The sequence below is a fragment of the Mustela putorius genome, unplaced genomic scaffold, assembly GCF_011764305.1.
Source record: "Mustela putorius furo isolate JIRA1106 unplaced genomic scaffold, ASM1176430v1.1 tig00000145_pilon_pilon_pilon, whole genome shotgun sequence".
NCBI classification, from domain to species: Eukaryota; Metazoa; Chordata; class Mammalia; order Carnivora; family Mustelidae; genus Mustela; species Mustela putorius.
In genome coordinates this window covers 26,074,197-26,093,410 of record NW_025421294.1, presented here as the reverse complement: position 1 = coordinate 26,093,410, position 19,214 = coordinate 26,074,197, and the positions used below count along the sequence as shown (strand labels likewise).

Below are 19,214 nucleotides of genomic sequence, written 5' to 3'. Positions count from 1 at the left end.
GGGGTAAGGCTGGGGATTCGAAGGAGGAGGCTTCCGGGCCTTTTGGGGCCCGGAGTGAAGCGTGACAGGGCGCAGTGTGTGCTGCTATCAGCCAGACCGGCTCGCACGCGAAGACGGCCGCTAGCCTGGGCTGGAACCTTGTCCGGGGCTCGGGGCTCAGGAACGTTCGATGCGACCCGAGGTATCCGGCTCTCGGCTTCTGAACAACAGCGAATCCTAAACACCGGAGACCACAGGCCAGAGGCAGGCCGCCCGACTCCAAGATGGCGCCAGTGGGCGCTGCCAGCTTCCAAGATGGCCGCACGGGATTGCGCTCGCGCTCGCGGCTCCCCTCCCCCCAGGCGCCCGGGAGGCCCGGAGCGCGACGCGCGTCGTCGTGCGCCGGTTACCCTGCGTCCGGGTCGGTGGTCCCGGCAGCTTCTAGACCCGCGCCATGCGGCTCCTCGGGTGGTGGCAGGTCCTCCTGTGGGTGCTGGGGCCTCCCGCCCGCGGCCTGGAGGGTGAGTGCGGGCCGAGCCTGCGGCCGGGGGCGGCCGGCGGCGGCGAGTGAAATGACAGGGCGAGGGGGAGGTCCGCTAGGACGACGATCTTTGACCTGCGCGGGGTCTCGCGGCGCCCCCTCGGCCTTTCCTGGAGCCGGCTGGCGCGCCCAGCCCCGCGTCGTTCCTCCTCCCAACGTGTGGCCCCGAGTGGTGGTCCGCGGTGGCAGGGAGCCCGTGCAGGCCCCCGCAGCGGGCGTCAGTCACGGGAGTGGCCGTGTATTAGGTCCTACTGAGACATACCTTTTATTATGAATGAGACAAACCGCAACGAAGAGCCGGCAATTACTGAGACATACCTTTTATTATGAATGAGACAAACCGCAACGAAGAGCCGGCAATTACGGCGCCCCTTCGAGGAGGCCGGACTGTGCCTTCCCGCGGTTAGCGCTCGCACCCGACGTAGGAGAGAGGCTGCGAGAGGCTCTCCACGTTACAGGCGGAGGCGCGGAGCTCAGGGTCGCATCTGCCCTTCGGGTCGTGGCAGAGCCTACGCTTTACTTGGCACCTTGATGGATCCCCCCCCACTTTTTTTTTTTTTTTTTTTTAAAGATCTTATTTATTTATTTGACAGAGAGAGATCACAAGTAGATGGAGAGGCAGGCAGAGAGAGAGAGAGAGAGAGAGAGAGGAGGAAGCAGGCTCCCTGCTGAGTACAGAGCCCGATGCGGGACTCGATCCCAGAATCCCGAGATCATGACCCGAGCGGAAGGCAGCGGCTTAACCCACTGAGCCACCCAGGCGCCCCTATGGACCCCTTCTTAAAGAAGGCTGCTCTTGCTCAGGTGGCCTGGATGAGAAAAATAGAGGAGACTCCCTGGGTAACCCCCTGCTTGCCCTGGCATGCTCTTGGGGCTGCTTCAGGCCGGGAGGCAACCACCGTGGAGGCAGGGCTCCTAGAGCCTTATCCTCAGTTCCACGGCCCCCCACTGCTCACAATTTGTTAACGTCTAGCTCTTCCGGCCTTGCTTGTCACTTCCTACGGGAATAGGCAGGCCTTTGCTTTCCGTAGGGGCTTTTGCTTTCCGTGGGTTGTCCAGGCAGGAGGCAGCGCCGCCAGGTGGCTGAGCAGGAGGAAGGGGGAAGTATAGTAACAGTCACTGATGAAAGCACTGGTTTTGCACCAGGTGCTGTGCTTCGTGCTTTTATGAGCATCATCTTATTTGATCTTCAGATGTTTATGAAGAAGCTGTTGCTCTGGTTCCCGTTTTACAGATGAGTAAACCGAGACTCAGTGTCAGTAAGTGTTCTGCCAAGGTCTCCAGCAGGCAGAAGTTGAGGAGGCCATGATTCACGCCCATGCCTGCCTGCTTCACAGTCAGACCTCTGTACTACATTTCTTTGTCACTGTGCTTAACCACCAGCTTCAGAGAGGGGACAGCATGTGCTGGATAGCTTTTGTTTGTTTCCCAGTTCGTTCTCTAGCCTTGTCTGTCCAGCGCTGTGCCCTGAGCAGCTGTCCCATATGGCCTAACAACTGGCTGTCTTGCCTTCTGGGTTCTGGTGGGTTGGAATGAAGGGAGCATTGAGGTCAGGATATTGATTCTCTCAGCTTCCTCCCTTCGGGGTTATCATGGTTGGCTTTGTCCTTCCGTGGAAAGTCACAGCTTCTAGAAGGGCGAGCACATGGTTCCAACGTTCTGTGACTGTTGCTGCTTCTGAAAAAAAATTTTTTTTAAAAGATTTTACTTATTTATTTGATAGAAGACACTGCGAGAGAGAGAGAGAGAGAGAGCACAAGGAGTAGGAGAGGAAGAAGCAGTAGGAGAGGGAGAAGCAGGCATCCCCCTGAGCAGGGAGCCCAAAGCGGGGCTCAATCCCGGGAACCTGGGATCATGACCTGACCCAAAGCAGATGCTTAATGACTGAGCCACCCAGGCACCCCTGCTTCTGATCTCTTTAAGGTCTGTGAGTGGTTAAGTGGCTCCCTCTGTGCTGTTCCTGGCCCTGAAGTGCCTTACCATTGCTCTTGGTTTCTCTGACATCCAGCCCACATGTTGGTGGCCCCTTTACTAATATCTTCTCACATTGCCCATGCTGAGTGTGCTCTGTTTCCAGGCAGAATCTTTTTTTTTTTTTTTTAAAGATTTATTTATTTGACAGAGAGAGAAATCACAAGTAGACAGAGAGGCAGCCAGAGAGAGAGAGAGAGGGAAGCAAGCTCCCCGCTGAGCAGAGAGCCCGATGCGGGACTCGATCCCAGGACCCTGAGATCATGACCTGAGCCGAAGGCAGCGGCTTAATCCACTGTGCCACCCAGGCGCCCCAGAATCTTTTTTTTTAAACATCTTTTTTTTTTTAAAATTAAGCAGATTTTAACTTATTTATTTGACAGATCACAAGTAGGCAGAGCGGCAGGCAGAGAGAGAGGAGGAAGCAGGCTCTCTGAGGAGAAGAGAGCCCAATGCAGGACTTGATCCCAGACCCTGAGATCATGACCCCAGCTAAAGGCAGAGGCTTAACCCACTGAGCCACCCAGGCACCCTTCCAGGCAGAATCTTGTTGATTTGGGGGACCGACTTGTAGTCAGTGTGATGTAGTGTGATGTGAACACTCCCCTCCCCACCCCCATCAGTCTGGGCCACGTGCATGCAGACGTGAGGATAACACCAGCCATAGGGTGGGCCATTGGTCGTCATGGTGTGGCCTTGAATGGGATGAAGTAGAGGGACTTTCACCACCTGGGTCCTTTTTAGGGTGGCTGGAAATCCAAGGCTTTGGGGCCTGTAGTGGACACTACTGGCAGCTGGAGGTAGCAGTGCTGTCCAGGTGTCAAAGTATAGGAAACACCTCTTGGCTTCAGCACCCCCATGCCTGTCTTCCCTAGGCTGTCAACTGGCAGATTTTTACTGAGCATACATCACATGTCCTATGCTCTGCTGAACGCTTGAGGTACAGTGGTGAGCCAGACAGAGCAGGCCCGCCCTCCTATCTGCTGGCGAGCATAGGCATTAAATGACTACAAATAATTAAGTAAATTCCAACAGTGGAAAATGCTTCAGTGAGAGTCCCAGGGTATTACTGGGTGCTGTGATGGGAAACCCCTCTGGTCTAAGGGTCAGGGAGGGTGAAGTTCACCTTGAACTTCACCTTGCAAAGGTGAAGTTTAAGGTGAGATCTGAAAGATGATTCAGATTAGCCAGCAGGAGAGCCCGTAGAGGGCTTCCTTGGTAAAGAAACAGCCCTCGGGACAACACTGAGGTAGGTGGAAGAGATTGCAAGTGTTCAGGGACCAAGATGTCTGGTGAACTCGTTCAGAGTGTGGACAGAGGCCACACAGTGAGGGGCCTGGTATTGCTGCCATAGAAGCCATTGTGAAAAACCTGCGGCTGGTAGAGAGCCTTCTGAGCAAAACTGGAAGGGTGTGAAGGATCTGACCTAGGCTAGGGCTCCCTGGCAGTGTGGGCTCTGTGCCCCCACCCTTGTTCTCCAGATATCTTTCTTTCTTTCTTTTTTTTTTAAAGATCTTTTTAAAAAGATAAGTTTTTTTTTTTTTTTTTTTAATTTGACAGACAGAGATCACAAGTAGGCAGAGAGGCAGAGAGAGAGAGGGGGAAGCAGGCTCCCTGCTGAGCAGAGAGCCTGATGTGGGGTTCGATCGTGACCCAAACTGAAGGCAGAGGCTTTAACGCACTTTAAACCCCCCCCCCACCTTTTTTTTTTTTTTTTAAGATTTTATTTATTTGACAGAGAGAGAGATCACAAGTAGGCAGAGAGGCAGGCAGAGAGAGAGAGGGGGAAGCAGGCTCCCCGTTGAGCAGAGAGCCCGATGTGGGGCTCGATCCCAGGACCCTGAGACCATGACCTGAGCTGAAAGCCGAAGCTTAACCCACTGAGCCACCCAGGTGCCCCACCAGATATTTTTCTTGCTGCCAGTGATGCAGTGATTGTCATTTTTTCGTGGCTCACACGCAGTCAGTGTGTTGAGGTTAAGCATTCTCTTTTAAAAGATAAAGCATTCTCTTTTAAAAGGCATGTGACGCTGCAAGGGTTCAGCAGCTCTCACAAGTTATGTCATTTCTGTTTTGGTGTGGAATAATTCAGTTTCCTCTCTTTCCAATACTTAAGTGAAAACACTGGTACCTGAGGGCATAAGAATATTATGGTGCCTAATGTGTGCTGTCTACTTAACTCTTTTTTTTTTTTTTTAAGGATTTTATTTATTTATTTGACAGAGAGATCACAAGCAGGCAGAGAGGCAGGCAGAGAGAGAGGAGGAAGCAGGCTCCCCGCTGAGCAGAGAGCCTGATGCGGGCCTCAATCTCAGGACCCTGAGATCATGACCTGAGCCGAAGGCAGCGGCTTAACCCACTGAGCCACCCAGGCGCCCAGTCTATTTAACTCTTTTACAGGAGGGAAGAGTAACCCTCCTGAACTGAAAATACCAGCTCTGTGTGTGCATCACTCAGACTCCTTTTTGATTTTTTGCAGGGGATATCTACCCATTTTCGTGAGGGTGATTAGAAAGAGCCAGGTTCTAATTTCTACCCCCCTGAATTTTTTTTTTTTCCTCCTGAGGTGGATCTTGGTATTTTCTAAGTACTTATGAGACCTAAGATGTTGGTTAGGTTCAGAGAGAGCAGATGTCTGTGGAGCTGGGGCATTTGGGAGAAGGGTTGGCCCCTATACCTGGCACCCTTTGTTTTCCAGACATGTAACCTTTCTGGCTTTTTTTTCTCCTCTGTTTTGTGGCCGCCCCAGCGGTACACCGCCCCAGCGGTGGTACATGCTCATCAACCAAAGGCTACAGAAAGACTGTCATTGTGATCCCACCGCCACCAAATTGGCAGGGTTTCCTGCAGAGGCACCCAGAGCCTTCTCTGAGTCACAGTTACAGTCATACAAGAGCTTGACTTTCTTCTGTCAAGGACACGCCTTGCTGCTGATGCCATATACTCTGCCCTGTCTGATCTCTGCTGTTCCCTCGCCCTCCTCACCTTTCCCATCAATTTGATATATCCTTAAACTTCTCTGTTCTAACAGCTGAAACAGAAACCTCCTTTGGCCCCTTATCACCCACCCTGGCTTTCTTGTCCCCTTCCTAGCTACATTTTCAGAAAAGCTGTGTCTGTTTATCAGTGTCCTTACTGTTTCTTGTGCTCACCATTCTTCTGTGTGGATCCATATTTCCATCCAGTATCATTTTTCTTTGGCCTGAAAGAATTCCTTTGAGATTCTTGTTCTGGGTGTTTGTTGGTGAAGAATTCTTTTAGCTTCTAATGTTTCTGCAAAGGTATTTATTTTCCCTTCTTTTTTTTTTTCTTTTTAAAAAAATTTATTTATTTATTTGAGAGAGAGACAGAGCATGAGCAGGGTGGAGGGGCAGAGGGAGAGGGAGAAGCCGACTCCCCGCTGAGCAGGGAGCCCCATGTGGGACTGAGCCAAAGGCAGACACTTACCATCTGAGCCACCCAGGTGACCCTTCCCTTCATTTTTGAAATATATTTTTCCTGGGTATAGAATTTTAGGTTTATAGTTTTTTCCTTTCAGTACTTTAAAGTTGCTACTTATCTTTTTTTTCTTTTTTTAAAGATTTTATTTATTTGTTTGACAGACAGAGATCACAAATAGGCAGAGAGGCAGGCAGAGAGAGGTGGGGGAAGCAGGCTCCCCACTGAGCAGAGAGCCCGATGTGGGGCTCGATCCCAGGACCCCGGGATCATGACCTGAGCCAAAGGCAGAGGCTTTAACCCACTGAGCCACCCAGGTGCCCCTGAAGTTGCTACTTATCTTGCGTGCATTGTTTTCATCAAGGAATCTGCTGTCATCCTTATCTTTCTTCCTCTGGATGCAGTATATTTTTTTTCTCTGGCTGCTTTTAAGATTTTTGTTTTTGTCACTGGTTTTTTTTTTTTTTTTTTTTTTTTTTTTAAAGATTTTTTATTTATTTATTTGACAGAGAGAAATCACATGTAGATGGAGAGGCAGGCAGAGAGAGAGAGAGGGAAGCAGGCTCTCCGCTGAGCAGAGAGCCCGATGCGGGACTCGATCCCAGGACCCTGAGATCATGACCTGAGCCGAAGGCAGCGGCTTAACCCACTGAGCCACCCAGGCGCCCCTTTGTCACTGGTTTTGAGCGATTTGATTATGATAATATCTTGGTGTAGTTCATTGAGCTTGGGATTTGCTGAACTTCTTAGATCAATAGATTTATGATTTTTATCAAGTATGTGCAGTTTTTAGTTATTAATTCATAAACTTTTTCTGTCCACACTAACCTCCCTACTCTGCCTTCTGGGTATTCTCATGATCTGTATGTTAGGCCACTTGAAACTATCCCACAGTTCACTGATTCTCTTAATTTCTTTGGATTCTTGTTTTCATTGTGTGTTTGATTTTGGATAGGTTCTATTGCTGTGCTTTCAAATTCAAACTCGGTTGCTATCCTTCAAATTCACTAGTCTGTCTTTTCTTCTGCATTGCCTAATCTGCTATTATTCCACCCAGTGTAGTTTTCATTTCAAACATTGTAGTTTTCGTTGCCAGAGTACAATCTGAGTCTTTTTGAAAAATCATATTATAATTGACATAACATTATATTAGTTTCAGGTGTACAATATAATGATTTATTATTTGTGTATAATTGCACAATGATCACCACAGTAAGTTTAGTTAACATCTGACACCATGCGTAGTTATATTTTTTTCCTTGTGATGAGAACTTTTAAGGTTTACTCTCAGCAACTTTCAAATATGCAAGACAGTATCACTAACTAGAGTCACCATACTGGGGCACCTGGGTGGCTCAGTGGGTTAAACCTCTGCCTTCGGCCCAGGTCATGATCCCAGGGTCCTGGGATCGAGCCCCGCGTCGGGCTCTCTGTTCAGCAGGGAGCCTGCTTCCCTTCCTCTGTCTCTGCCTGCCTCTCTGCCTACTTGTGATCTCTGTCTGTCAAATAAATAAATAAAATCTTAAAAAAAAAAATAGAGTCACCATACTGTACTTTACATTGCCATGACTTACTTTGTAGCTGGAAATTTGTACTTTCTGACCATCTTTACCCATTTCACCCCCTCCCCCCACCATCACCTCTGGCAACCACCAGTCTGTTCTCTGGATCTATGAGCTAGTTATTTATTTATTTATAAAAATTCCACATGTAAGTGAGAGCATATGGTATTAGTCTTTCTGAGATTTACCTCACTTAGTGTAATGGTCCATCCATGTTGCAGATAGCAAGGTTTCCTCTTTTTGTGACTGAATAATAATATCGTGTGTGTAGATTCTGTGTTCTTTATTCATTCATCCTTTGGTAGACACTTAGGTTGCTTCTGTGGCTTTTGTAAATAAGGCTGCAGTGAATATGGGGTACATATATTTTTTTCAAATTAGTGTTTTTGTTCCACCCAGAAGTGGAATTGCTGGATCAGATGGTAGTTATAGCTTTAATTTTTTGAGGAGCCTCCATACTGTTTTCCGCAATAGCTGCACCAATTTACATTCATTCCAAGAGTGTACAAGGGTTTCCTTTTCTTTCCACATCCTCACTAGCACTTGTTATTTCTTGTCTTTTTGATAATAGCTAATGAGAGGTAGGAGGTGAGATCTCTGTGGTTTCGATTTGTGTTTTGATGTGGATCTTTTATATCTTTTGTCTCTATATCTGTTTAACTTTCTGAACATATGTAATGGAGTTATAATTACTGTTTTAATATCCTTATCTCCTAATTCTGACATCTGCAAGCTGTCGGTCAGTTTGAATTGGTTAATTACCTTTTTCATTATTGATCATATTTTCCTGCTTTTTTTGCATACCTGGTAATTTTTGATTGGATGCCAGACATTAATTTGATCTTGTTGAGTGCTGGATATTTTAGTATTCCTCTAAATATTCACGAGTTTTGTTCTAGGGTACAGTTAAGTTAGCTGAGTATAGTATGTTCCTTGCTTTTAAGGTTTGCTAGGCAAGAGCAGAGCTGTATTTACTGTAGGATCAATTTTGCCCCACTACTTTTGTGTACGCTCCCCAGTGCTCAGGGAACTGTGAGTTTTTCCAGTCTAGCTGGTGGGAACAGATATGCTTCCCAGCTCTGTGTGAGGGTTGGGTACTGTTGCCTCTGATCCTTTTGGGTGGTTCTTTTCCTAGCTTTGGGAGCTTACCCACATGTAAATGCTGACCGGTGTACTAGATTGGGGTCACTCTGCAGGTCTCTGGAGCTTGCCCATCTCTACTATTCTGTCTCACGAACTCTAGCTTTCTTGGTCTCTGTGAACCCTCAGTGCCATCTCCTCAACTTGAGGAGTGCTGGACTCTGCTTGCTTCCTTCCCCACTCCCTGAGCCATGGCAGGCATTCCCTCTGGTGGTAAACTGGAACACCTGCAGGACTCTCCTCTTCCTGTTTCTCAGGGATCCTTATCCTTTGTTGCCTGCTAACTAGTCTCCTGAAACCGGTTCACATTTTTGACCTTTTTTGGGTTGTTTCACTAAGGAAGGTGAATCTGATCACTCTTACTCCAGCTTAGCCAGAGCAGAATTCTCAGACAAGGTTTTTGAATTGCTGAATGAATCTGCAAATCTCTATGGGGATATTCTCTGAGACCTGTACAAGTGTGCATACCTTAGGAAGCTTCCCTAACTTTAAAGCCAGTTGGTTATTTACACTTTGATGACATGCTGTTGGCTTGGCAGAGCCCATTGCATGGCTGGTGGTTTCCCAGCCACATGGTGAGCTTGTCTGAGTACAGCTGGGCTCATTGGTTCCCCCCTGGTCAGTGCTTGGCTCTGAGTCTGGCAGCTCTTGTTGAGTTAATGGGAGTTGGAGGGCAGGAGTCCCTGTTGCAGAGGTGAGTGGAGGTTGCTCAGTGGTTGAATGAGACTTCCCCAGACTCTTCCCTTACCTGAGCATTTCGCCCAAGTTCTATCTTGTGGCTCCACAGTGGGAAGAAGGTCCTCCTTCGCCCTGCTGTGGCCCTGGCCCTGAGGGCTGCACCTCCTGGCACTCCCAAGGGCAGCAGACGGGAGAGTAGGCTCTGTCTGGCTAGAGAGGTAGGCAGGCAGGAGCTGCTGTATGGCTGGAGCATTGTTTTCAGGCCGCGAGGCATCATCTCAGCCCTGAGGTATCATAGGGGAGGGTAAGGCCCAATCTGGCACAGCAGCCAGAAGACTTCACTCAGAGACCTGGCTCTGCTCCTTATTAGCTTGTGTGCTGTTGGGTGTTACATCGCCTCTCTCTACCTCAGCTTGGTCCTCCGCTAAGTGGGGATGGTAACCCTTGTCCTGCCAGGCTAAGAGCTGTTAGAATGTATGCAAGGATGCATCGCTAGAGTAGAATCTTCTATAAAGGCAGCATTTTTTTTGTTGGATATTCTCATCAAACAAATGAACTTGTTAAGGTGTTTGTGTTCTATTTTCCTCATTGGATTTCCTTATTGGATAGCTGCACTGGGATGTTTTTGCTTATAATCCGCACGGCAAGCCGCAGGTATCACATGAAGGTGTGTATTTGTCCACTTTGTATTTGACATTCATTAATCTGGTACCTCCTGGTGACCTTCTTCGTTATTGAGAATGGTGGATGGCCCTCTGATAGTTTCATGGGAAGGTTACCTCTTTTCTCTGTTGGGGAGAATCTCTTATTTGAGGAGAACCGTAATTCTGGGGGGTTCATGGACTTTGATGGGACTTATGAGTGGGCCCATGCTGGCATGTTTCAGTTGCAGAGGACAGCGGTCACTTGCAGTCAGAGGAGCAGCGTGCTCCCTCCCTGGAGGCGGGAGCTGTGTTGGCCAGTGAGGAGGAGCCCCCACGCGGCCTCGCAGGCCAGGACATGTCAGCAGGAGAGGCCGGTTCTGTGCTGGGGCTGGACCCTGACGGCGACCACGTGGTGATGCTGTCTGTAATCCCCGGGGAGACCGAGGACAAGCTGAGTCCCGAGCCCAGCGGTGGCACCTGTGGGGCCCGAGGGGAGGAGGACTCAAGGTGCAGTCTCCGGGAGCACATCTTCTCTCTGGATGGCGTGGGACCCGGCTTCCAGGACAGGGAGGAGGAGTATTACTCAGAGCCTGAAGTGGCCGAATCCGACCCGGCCCCACCCGAGGACTCCAATAACACGGAAAGTCTGAAATCCCCCAAGGTGAACTGTGAGGAGAGAAATGTGACGGGATTAGAAAACTTCACTCTGAAAATTTTAAATATGTCACAGGTAAGAAAGAATGGTTTAGCGCTTTTCTCCTTTTCTGCTATTGATTTTATAGACTTTCAGCTGCTGGGTCAGAATTTTTATCATTTTATAGGTGGGACGGCATCTAATGGGTGTATCACTGAAAATTCATTTGGCTTTCTATGATGTCCGTAGGGAGAGGAGGTGTCAATTATGTTTTTTAGACGCGTTGACCCTTGGGGTCCTCTCTCCACCAGGCCTCATGATGAAAATCCCAGCAGACAGAGGCACCAACAGTGGCTCAGTTGGTTAAGTGGGACTCTTGATTTAGGTTGAGGTTGTGATCTTGGGGTCATGAGATGAAGCTCCACATTGGGCTCTGTGCTCAGCACAGTGTCGGCTTGAGATTCTCTTCCTCTGTTCCTCCCCCACTCTCATGCCCTCTCTCTCACTCTCTCGCAAGTAAATAAATAAATCTTTAAAAAAAAAATCCCAATGAACAGATAGGCGCTTGGGATTAGAATTCCTAGCATTTTTCTTCTTCTAAATGAGGTATTTATTACAGAGGCAAGTTAAAAAAAATCTGAATTACTAAGATTGTGATTTAGCGTTGTTTAGAGTGGTGATACCCCTGGGGAGCATTCTATGTTAATGAAAAATTTCTTTCCTTCAAAGAGTTTGACTCCAGTGTTTTCTCTGGAGTGAGAGCTGAGATAGTTGTCCCCAGCCCAGCCATGCTTTACCAGTCCATTGGATAAAGGATAATTCTGAAGAGAATACTGGGATAATGACTGTTTCTGTGGGATTGTTAAGCTAGGTAGCAGGATGAGTTCAGGCTGTTTATGTAATACGAGAAAAAATCCTCGCTCTGCACACTGTGACTGCTTATTTTAAATGAGGGTATGTGGTACACTGAGCGTCTGTAGCCCCTCTATGTGCAGTGGTCAGCGCTGGCCTCACACCATCCCCTCAGCGCCCGGTGAACCCTGTGCCTTTGCTCTGCAGGACTGTTTCTAGGGTGTCACACACTTGACTAGGAGAGAGCTATTTCAGCAGTGTGCGTAGGGTGGTGGCAGGGCGGGTGCACCCTTAAATTGAACTAGCCTTTGGCCGAATACACTGATTCAACTACTTATGGATTGGGATCTGCTGAGTTGATGATTGGGGCCTGAGATCTCAGTGCTTTAATAATGCCATTAGAGTGTGTGAGAGGCCTGTGCCTTGTCGGTACTTAGTATTTGAATTGATGGATTATGAAAAAATAATAAAATTGCTCTATAGTACTATCAAGGAAGTTTATAGGAAAGTTTATGATTTGTTATTTGATAATACTTTTCTGCTGATTCATGTATTCCTATGGTTCAAAACCCAAAAGGCTATTAAGGGGATACCTATAGACTCTCTCCAGTTCGTGTTCCTGCCTCCTCTCCTTGGAGGCAGCAGTGTTTCCAGTTTCTTGGGCATTCTTTCAGAGGAATGTACGTGAACACTTTCTGCTGACTTTCACACTTGTTTCTTTTACTACAGGACCTTATGGATTTTCTAAACCCAAATGGTAGTGACTGCACGCTAGTCCTGTTTTACACCCCGTGGTGCCGATTTTCTGCCAGTTTGGCCCCTCATTTTAATTCTCTGCCCCGGGCATTTCCAGCTCTTCATTTTTTGGCACTGGATGCATCTCAGCACAGCAGGTATGTTCCCTGAGTAGAGCTTATGTGTCACCCCCCTGGCTGATGCTTGCAGTTATGTGGAGGTTGTCATCAGTTAAGTTTGAAGCCGAGGAGGTAGGTGTGAGCATGGAAGCTGGACTAGCTAGAGGGATAGACAAGGGTGAGTGGTGAGGGTGGTCACGTTCCTCAGGGAGCTGAGGCCTCACTTTCTGGAGGCCCCTGAAGAGGAGGGACTGTTCTCTGCACAGTGGATTTATCTGTCAATCATCTATCTATCCATCTAACCTATTTTTATGTTAATCATATCTTTGTTTACTGAGGGCTTACCAGGTTCTAGATATTGGGGAAAGCACTTTTTATTTTGTATATCATTTTGTCCTCAAAACAGGGGGAGTGGTTACATACTATAACTTCTTCCCATTTTGCACAGAAGTAAGTAACTAGCCCTAGGTTGTATTATATAAATGAATGAGTTGTCATGACTGAGTTAATAATTCTTTTAAAATTTAAGTTCAATTTAGTTAACATATAGTGTATTATTAGTTTCAGGGGTAGGGTTTAGTGATTCAGCAGTTGCATGTAATGCCCAATGCTCATTCCAGGATGTGCCCTCCTTCGTACCCACCACCCCGTTAACCCGCTCTCCTCACCCACCTTCCCTCCAGCAACCCTCAGTTAGATTCCCAGAGTTACGAGTTTCTTTTTTTATGAGGTTTGCCTCCCTCTCTGTTTTCATCTTATTTTGTTTTTCCTTCCCTTCCCCTATGTTCATCTGTTTTGTTTCTTAAATTCCACGTATGACTGAAATCACATGGTATCTGTCTTTCTCTGGCTGACTTAGCGTAATACTCTCTGGTTCTATCCATGTCACTGCACCTGGTGAGATTTCATTCTTATTGATGGCTGGGTAATATTCTGTTGTGTGAGTGTGTGTATCTTGATCCATTCATCTGTTGATGCACATCTGGGCTCTTTCCATATTATGGCTATTGTGGACATTGCTGCTATAAACACTGGGGTGCAGGTGCCCCTTAAAATTACTATGTTTGTATCCTTTGGATAAATACCTAGTAGTGCAATTGCTGGATCCTAGGGTAGTTCTATTTTTAACCTTCTGAGGAAGCTCCACACTGTTTTCCATAGGGTCTGCACCAGTTTGCAGGGTGGAATTTAAAGGTGGCTCCACCTGATGGCAGTGGACAGGCCAGAGGACTCTTTAGGGTGTTGGCCAGCCTAAATTAGCAAAATTGGTATTACAAGTGGGACCCTCCTGAGACTCAACCACGGTTTAGATTTCTACTCCTGGCAGCCCCAACTCAGCACCCTGTTGTATGTCTGCTCAGGATTTCTTTCTTTCCCTCCCCCTTTCTTCTCTCCTTTTGTTTACATTTATTCTTGCGTGTATGTTCCTTAGTGCACAGTGAATCAATTAATGAATTAATTTAGGCCCTTAAAATGACATTTACTTTTGTTTTATATTATTCAGTGGGCTCTTGTCTTATTTAGATGTTGAGTGAGCTGCGTTATAAAGATCTATGTTCACATGTTCTCTATTTCCCCCCAGTGCTGTGACTGTGCCTGGGTTATAAAGTGTGACCCTCCTCCTCTACATCACATGCCCATTAGCAGGGCGCAGGAGGTTGTGTGGGAATCAGTTTGGGAAGTCTGGAAGATGGTCAAGTTGGTAAAAATGAAGTTGATTAAACTTTTTTGAGTAAAAAAATTTTTTTAAAAGATTTATTTATTTCTTGGGCGCCTGGGTGGCTCAGTGGGTTAAGCCGCTGCCTTCGGCTCAGGTCATGATCTCAGGGTCCTGGGATTGAGTCCCGCATCGGGCTCTCTGCTCAGCGGGGAGCCTGCTTCCCTCTCTCTCTCTCTGCCTGCCTCTCCATCTACTTGTGATTTCTCTCTGTCAAATAAATAAATAAAATCTTAAAAAAAAAAAAAGATTTATTTATTTCTTGATTTGAGAGAGAGGGAGGGAGGGAGGGACTGAGTGAACAGGGAGAGGGGGAGAGAGAGAGACAGAAGCAGACTCCCTGCAGAGCCTGACATGGGGCTTGATCCTGTGAGCCTAAGATCACAACCTGAGCTGACACAAAGTTGAATGCTTAACCCACTGAGCCACCCAGGTGTCCCTTGAGTAAAAATTTTGAGTAAAACTTTACACTCTATTGATGTTCAGTGTGGGTAATGTAACTGCTAATATTTACCTAAACTTTTTTAGGGAGAAAGAATCACAGCAAATTAGTAATTCTCACAAGGGCTTCAGAGGAATATCTATGTGGCCTGGCCCAAGGGAGCAGACTGATGGAAAGGATGGTCTAGGTTAGTGTTAGACTTTGGGCATTCCCCTGCCCCAAGCCTGCCAGGCTGGGTCCTAGCACCAGCTTAGTACTCTGGATTTGGGGTTCCATTCCCTGCGGGCTTTTATCATCTGCTTCATTTGGTCATCTCCATGAGTCCTTCTCAGTGCCTCCTATGGTGCCTTAATCATGGAGAGTAGAGGATACTTGTCCTTGTTATTTGGCCTGCGACATGTGTTTGCCTCCTGTGTTAATATATATATATATATATATTTTAAATATATATATATATATATATATATATAAAATATATATATATATATATTTTAAAGATTTTATTTATTTACTTGACAGAGATCACAAGTAGGCAGAGGCAGACAGAGAGAGGGAGAAGCAGGTTCCCTGCTGAGCAGAGAGCCCGATGCGGGACTCGATCCCAGGACCCCGGGATCATGACCTGAGCCAAAGGCAGAGGCTTTAACCCACTGAGCCACCCAGGCGTCCCGCCTCCTGTGTTAATATTTAAGTGACAGCATGTTTACAAAAGAAAAAAATCCTGATTATCCAGTACTATCATTTTACTAACAGGAGAAACTGAGGTTTAAAGAGGTTAGATAGTCCGCCCGAAGCTCACACAGCTGGGTAGGTGACAGACCTGAGACTTGAATTCATGTGTTTTGACTCCAGAGCTTATACCATGACTTTGTATTATGTAAAGGTGAACCAGTCCCACTCAGATCCTGTTACATCCTGGCTCAGTTGTGAACTTCCTGGTGTGTCTGCTAGACCGCAGACTCCCATTACTCTTGTATGAGGGATGGAGATGGGCATCCTGGAGAGTTTGAAATTTCTTCTGTCAAGTTAATTGACACATTTTGTTTTGTCCATGAATTAGAATTTTCTGGTCTGATCTCTTTTGGCAGTTTGCAATTTAAATAGCAGAATAACTAGGGGATGCCTGGCTGGCTCAGTCGGTAGAGCATGCGACCCTTGATCTTGTGGTGGTGAGTTCCAGCCCTACATTGGGGGTAGAGTTTACTTAATTGAAAAAAAAAAAAAAGTGGAATAACTGTGTCAAGGGTAGTTCCTTGTTGTAACAGAAAGCAGCTCAGCAGAATAGGAATGCCCCCAACCTCAACCCATAAGGAAAAAGTTCAGAAATAGCTATAAGCATATAGTTTGACTGTCAGAAACCTCTGTAGGGGGGCGCCTGGGTGGCTCAGTGGGTTAAAGCCTCTGCCTTCAGCTCAGGTCATGATCCCAGTGTCCTGGGATCGAGCCCTACATCGGGCTCTCCCCTCTGCGGGGAGCCTGCTTCCTCTCCTCTCTCTCTTTCTACCTGCCTCTCTGCCTACCTGTGATCTCTGTCTGATAAATAAATAAATACAATCTTTAAAAAAAAAAAAAAAAGAAACCTCTGTAGGTCACAGGAAAATGATACTTTCTCATTTATTGCCATCCATTCTGATATGGTAACTGTGTGAGGAAACCCGCTGGTAGTTCAGGTTGTGTGACTGACTGCTTTCTGTTATAGTCTTTCTACCAGGTTTGGCACCGTAGCTGTTCCTAACATTTTATTATTTCAAGGAGCTAAGCCAATGGCTAGATTTAATCATACAGACCGAACATTGGAAACACTGAAAGTCTTCCTTTTTAACCAGACAGGTATGTACAAATTATATGCTGTAGAAGGGACTTTATTGCTGGAGGTATATGTCTTCTGTGGGTTCCTGTCTGCTCTTCTTAAGTGAAGGAATCAAGACTGGATTTCAGGCGTAAACCTTCTTTTCATGAGAACTACCATGATTCTGTTAAAAGTCTCTCAACCAGCAGCAAGCTTAACACGAATAGGTATTTTTAATGATTATTGATACCTTTAAAAAGCCAGCTTTATTATTCTATAATTCACTAATTATAGAATAATATACACCTGTAGTTAACTTTTTACATACATTATATAGAATAATATACACCCGTAGTTAACTTTTTACATACATACATATATTACACTAAAGTGTAATAAATACACAAATATGTGCATTATATTGGTGTGCTGGGTGATGAATTTTCACAAAATGAATGCCTTGGATAACCAGAATCTGACCCAGAGAGAACATTACCAGTCCATCCCCTCAGTGCTACTGCTCCTGCCCACCAGGGTGACCACCATCTTGACTTCTAACACCATGGACTAGTGTTATCTGTTTTTGAACTTTATATATATATATATATATTTTAAAAGATTTTATTTATTTACTTGACAGAGATCACAAGTAGGCAGAGAGGCAGGCAGAGAGAGAGGAATGGAAGCAGGCTCCCTGCTGGGCAGAGAGCCCATGTGGGGATCATGACCTGAGCCGAAGGCAGAGGCTTTAACCCACTAAGCCACCCAGGCGCCCCTGTTTTTGAACTTTATATTAATGGAGACACATATAATAGATTCCCTTGTGTCTGGCTCATTTCAGTCATCATTATGTTGATGTATATGGTTATATTTTCTTCCTTTTTGTCGCTGTGCAGTATTCCATTTATTCATCCATATGCAGATGCTATTTTAATTCCTTAATATTTGCCAAAACATGTGGCCATATTTTTTATTCTGTAAAATTCTGACCACGGACTATTGAAGAAATCTTTTTTGCAAAACTTTGCTCCATAAAAGCTTTAATGCCTTAATTATGAGCACCCTACTTCTTCCTGAAGTATATTCACTGGAAATCAAAATGAGTTATAACATACCTTCCATATGTATTAAGTTGCATCTCATTACTTATATCTCACAGTAAAGAACATAAAACTGAGTTACCTCATAGGAGTGAAAGAATTGTTACCAGTTAATTAGCTATTCAAGTATTATAGTACCAAACCCATGACTGTCAATCAGGTTAAAATGGAGAGAGGGAGCCATTTTGCTCAACATTCTAAGAAAACCTAGAACCTAAAAGAAATTGAGGAGTCACAGCATTTTTGGTAGTCTCTGGTATCAGTGATGGTTAGTCCTAACAATTTTTTCAGTGACTTATTTAAAAGCATTTTGAATTTAGCATTCCTTCACCTGTGAAAACATTCTGTAGACTCCTGAGAGTAGCTTTACAGTTGCTTATTGAATTTTGATCTCAAAGAGAACAAAAGACAACTCTCACCATGCCTGAAGACCCTTCTGAAGAGTTCACAGAAATTCTAGTGTTTAGGTTTGAACAGCTGAATGGGTTCCTGTTCCTTTGATGTGGTGGGAGAAAGGCAAGTTACAAATTACACTAACAGGCAAGTGAAACCCATCCCAGATATACTCATGTGGTGTTTATTTTAAGACTGCATATCTTTTTGCATACCACGCAAAATACTTCAGAAAGATCTTTAGCGGGTATGTTTTCTCTCTGATTTGAAACAGCGGATTTCTCTTTCAGGTATAGAAGCCAAGAAAAATGTGGTGGTAACTCAAGCTGACCAAATAGGCCCTCTTCCCAGCACTTTGATAAAAAGTGTGGACTGGCTGCTTGTATTTTCCTTATTCTTTTTGATTAGTTTTATTATGTACGCTACCATTCGAACTGAGAGCATTCGGTGGCTAATTCCAGGACAGGAGCAGGAACATGCTGAATAGCAACGGACTGAAAGGAGACGTCAGGACAAGAAATTTCAGAAATTAATGCTGCACTTCCTTACATATTCTCCAGTGAAGTATAGACTTACAGCTTTAGTCAGATTAAAAGGATCATGCATTTGTTGAACTGTTGAATGTGTTAAAAAATTATAAATTGGTCTTTTAATTAGTACCACAAAAAACAAATGCAAATTCAACAGAAGTCACCATTCTTGTTTTTACTAATCCAATATTTTAAGGGGGGTAATCCAGTTTCAAATGGGAGCTGTGTTCAGGTGGAACAGTGCGTAGAATGATATTTGGCTTCATAGGAGGAGGAAATAGGACTTTTCACAGTATAGTTCTAGAAAAGTCTTGATTCCTAAAAAATCTTTATGTCTAAGAAGGTTGGTTTCCTTTCATTTGCAGTTTTTCTCTCAGAGCCTGTAAGCAGGAAAATGTTCTGTTGTGGAAGAAATAGAATTGATAAGTGTGACCTTGTAAGTAACTGGGAAAATAAAAGAGTCAAGTACTTGGTGTTTATGATCTCTAATTTCACCGGAAGAATTTGAAGTGGTTTAAGTCATTTCTGGATAGGGCAGATGTTAGGAGAAAGTAAATATTATCATCAAACTAAAGCTTATTTATTAACAGTTCTAGGCTAAAGCATAACTCAAATTTTAGTCATTACCTAACCAGCGTGCACTGATTCAACCTTAAAACGTTCTTGGCACTGTGCTAGTTTGTCAGAGCCAAAAGAAATACGTAACACTGTTCTTGCCTGCAAGTTGATTATAGTCTAGCTTAGGACACAGGTAGAAAAGAGACAATGTGTAATTTATACCAACTTTTTTGAAAAGCTGTTTCTAAAAGATCCCTTAAATGCAGATATAAGACATCTGACCACATAATGACAAGTAACCTTTGTAGTGACTGTTTCCAGTATTTCAGATAGAGCAGTTCATTTTATCACGCACCCTAAATTCTATGGAAATAGAATCTTAGTTGAGTCAC

At 45.3% G+C, this 19,214-nt stretch overlaps 1 protein-coding gene across 2 annotated transcripts; it reads left to right on the top strand.

Moving 5' to 3' along the window:
* Nucleotides 1-321: 321 nt before the first annotated feature.
* On the top strand, nt 322-18,737 carry TXNDC15 (thioredoxin domain containing 15). Of its 2 annotated transcripts, none has more exons than XM_045075490.1 (5): nt 322-500; nt 10,202-10,683; nt 12,169-12,332; nt 16,152-16,282; nt 18,025-18,737. In XM_045075490.1, exons 1-5 carry the CDS (start codon nt 434-436, stop codon nt 18,219-18,221), a joined length of 1,041 nt encoding a protein of 346 aa, XP_044931425.1. In that variant the 5' UTR covers nt 322-433; the 3' UTR covers nt 18,222-18,737. The 2 variants fall into 2 exon arrangements, with proteins under 2 accessions (XP_044931425.1, XP_004744997.1); XM_004744940.3 differs by having other exon boundaries at nt 323-500; nt 10,196-10,683.
* Nucleotides 18,738-19,214: the final 477 nt, after the last annotated feature.